General features: G+C 52.9%; 1 protein-coding gene across 1 annotated transcript in view; it reads left to right on the top strand.

The window, feature by feature from the left end:
- Nucleotides 1-3,593, top strand: part of LOC107307120 (protein kinase C gamma type-like) — a gene marked incomplete at its 3' end in the record, with an annotated part of 35,033 nt that overhangs the window by 26,612 nt on the left and 4,828 nt on the right. The window contains 2 exon segments of the mRNA XM_032441687.1: nucleotides 921-1,023; nucleotides 1,135-1,197. Coding sequence (XP_032297578.1) covers nucleotides 921-1,023; nucleotides 1,135-1,197 — 166 coding nt within the window.

The raw sequence follows: 3,593 nt of genomic DNA, 5'->3' as shown, positions 1-3,593 counted from the left end.
ATGGGGGGATATAGAGGCACTGGGGAGGGGACTATGGGGCACTGGGACCCAGCGGACTGGGTGGGGATTATGGGGATATGGGGGTTATATGGGGGGCTGTGAGGGAATGGGATATGGGGGGAATAGAGGCACTGGGAGGGGAATGGGGCACTGGAGAGGAGATATGGGTGGATAAGGGGGATATGGGGATATGGGGGCACTTGGAGGACTGGGGGATATCGGGGCGTTATCGGGGAATATGGAGGGGATATGGGGTGGTATAGGGGGATTTTTTAGGGGGGGTATGGGGGGAATATGGGGGATATGGGGCACTGAGGGATATGGGCGCTATGGGGCTCTATGGGGCGCTATGGGCTTATGGGCGCTATGGGGCACTTAGATGGGCGCTATGGGGCTCTATGGCGCTCTATGGGGCGCTATGGTGCGCTATGGGGCTCTATGGGGCCGCTATGGGCTCTATGGGGGCTCTATGGGGCTCTATGGGCGCGTTATGGGGCTCTTATGGGCCTATGGGGCTCTATGGGCTCTTGGGGCGCGTTATGGCGGGACTCTATGGGCTCTATGGGGCGCTAGGGGGCTCTATGGGAAGGGCTATGGGCCGCTATGGGGCGCTATTGGGGCCTCTATGGGCCGCTATGGGCGCTATGGGGCTCTATGGCGGCTATGGGGTGCTATGGGGCGCTATGGGGCTCTATGGGGCGCTATGGGGCGCTATGGGGCTCTATGGGGCGCTATGGGGCTCTATGGGGCTCTATGGGGCGCTATGGGGCTCTATGGGGCTCTATGGGTCTCTATGGGGCTCTATGGGGCTCTATGGGTCTCTATGGGGCTCTATGGGGCGCTATGGGGCTCTATGGGGCTCAATGGGGCTCTATGGGGCGCTATGGGGCTCTATGGGGCTCTATGGGTCCCTGACCCCCTTTCCCTTCAGGACCGCCTGTACTTTGTAATGGAGTATGTGACGGGGGGGGACCTGATGTATCACATCCAGCAGGTGGGGAAGTTCCGGGAGCCCCACGCCACGTGAGTCAGACCCCCCCCCAATTAACAGCCCCTAATTAACCCCCCCCCCCCTTAATTAATGACCCCCCCTTAATTAATGACCCCCCCCTTAATTAATTAACCCCCCCCCAGGTTCTATGCAGCTGAGATCGCCATCGGGCTGTTCTTCCTCCACAACCGCGGCATCATCTACAGGTCTGAGACCCCCCCCCAAAATAAACCCCCCCCAGACCCACATAGTGACCCCAATGGGCCCCACATTGACCCCATTGATCCCAATGGGCCCCACATTGACCCCAATGAGCCCCACATTGACCCCATTGTACCCTAAAGGGCCCCACATTGACCCCATTGGCCCCATATTGACCCCAATGGGCCCCACATTGATCTCCATTGACCCCACTGATCCCAATGGGCCCCACATTGACCCCATTGAACCCAATGGGCCCCATATTGACCCCATTGAACCCAATGGGCCCCATATTGATCCTCATTGACCCCATTGGCCCCATATTGACCCCAAATGGCCCCACATTGACCCCATAGAGCCCCACATTGACCCCAAATGGCCCCACATTTACCCCATTGACCCCAATGGGCCCCACATTGACCCCAATGGGCCCCACATTGACCCCATTGAACCCAATGGGCCCCATATTGACCCCAAAGGGCCCCACATTGACCCCAATGGGCCCCACATTGATCTCCATTGACCCCATTGATCCCAAAGAGCCCCATATTGACCCCAATGGGCCCCACATTGACCCCATTGACCCCAATGGGCCCCACATTGACCCCAATGAGCCCCACATTGACCCCATTGTACCCTAAAGGGCCCCACATTGACCACATTGACCCCATTGGCCCCATATTGACCCCAATGGGCCCCATATTGACCCCATAGAGCCCCATATTGACCCCAAAGGGCCCCACATTGACCCCAAAGGGCCCCACATTGACCCCATTGAACCCAATGGGCCCCATATTGATCCTTATTGACCCCATTGGCCCCATATTGACCTCAATGGGCCCCACATTGACCCCAATGGGCCCCATATTGATCCTCATTGACCCCATTGATCCCAAAGGGCCCCACATTGACCCCATTGAACCCAATGGGCCCCACATTGATCTCCATTGACCCCATTGAACCCAAAGAACCCCATATTGACCCCAAAGAGCCCCACACTGACCCCAATGGGCCCCACATTGACCCCAATGGGCCCCACATTGACCCCCAAATACCCCCCCAGACCCACATATTGACCCCAGAGGGCCCCATATTGACCCCAAATGGCCCCACATTGACCCCAAAGAGCCCCACATTGACCCCAATGGGCCCCACATTGACCCCATTGAACCCAATGGGCCCCACATTGATCTCCATTGAACCCATTGACCCCAAAGGGCCCCATATTGGCCCCAAAGGTTTTATGGGGGTATATGGGGGAATATAGGGGATATATAGGGGGATATGGGGTTATATGGGGGTTATTATGGGGTTATATGGGGGGATATGGGGATTGTGGGGTTATATAGGGATATGGGGAGATATGGGGTTATATAGGGGTTATATAGGGGTTATATGGGGATATGGGGAGATATGGGGTTATATAGGGGTTATATGGGGAGATATGGGGAGATATGGGGTTATATAGGGGTTATATGGGGGATATATCACCCACCACGAACTATAACCTATAAATCCATATCTCCCCATATCCCCTATAACCTATATAAACCGCATATCTCCCCATATCCCCATAATACCCTATATAACCCATATCTCCCCATATACCTATTAACCGCATATCTCTCGACCCATAACCCCCATAATCCCGCCCCATAATATACCCCATAATAAACCTTATAATAAGCATATCAACCCGCTATATGACCCCCATATCTCCATATCCCGCATCATAACCCCTATATAACCCATATTCCCCATAAATCCCTATATAACCCCATATCTCCCCAATATAACCCTATATACCCTATATAACCATATCTCCCCATATCCCCCAATATAACCATATCTCCCTATATCCCCCAAATAACCCCAATAACCCTATATAACCGCCATATCTCCCATATCTCCCCATATAACCCCTATATAACCCCATATCTCCCCATATCTCCCCATATCCCCTATATAGACCCATATCCCACTATATTCTCCCCATATTCCCCTATAACCCCTATAATAACCCCCATATCTCCCATATCCCCCCAATATTAACCCCTATATAACCCCCATATCTCCCATATAACCTATATAACCCATAACCCCATATCTCTCCCGCATATCCCCCATATAACCCCAATAATAACCCCATTATAACCCCAATATCCCCTATATATCCCCTACATATAACCCTATATAAGCCATATCTCCCCATATCTCCCATATAACCCCTATATAACCCCATATCTCTGCCCATAAACCCCTATATTCCCCCCATAGTAACCCCCATAATAACCCCTATATAACCAATATCCCCCATATACCCATAAAAACCCCTATATAACGCCATATCTCCCCCTAATCCCCTATAACCCCCATATTAACCCATACTCGCGGCGTCGCT

Source organism: Coturnix japonica, unplaced genomic scaffold (assembly GCF_001577835.2).
Source record: "Coturnix japonica isolate 7356 unplaced genomic scaffold, Coturnix japonica 2.1 chrUnrandom488, whole genome shotgun sequence".
NCBI lineage: Eukaryota > Metazoa > Chordata > Aves > Galliformes > Phasianidae > Coturnix > Coturnix japonica.
This window is presented reverse-complemented; position numbering and strand designations above follow the sequence as displayed.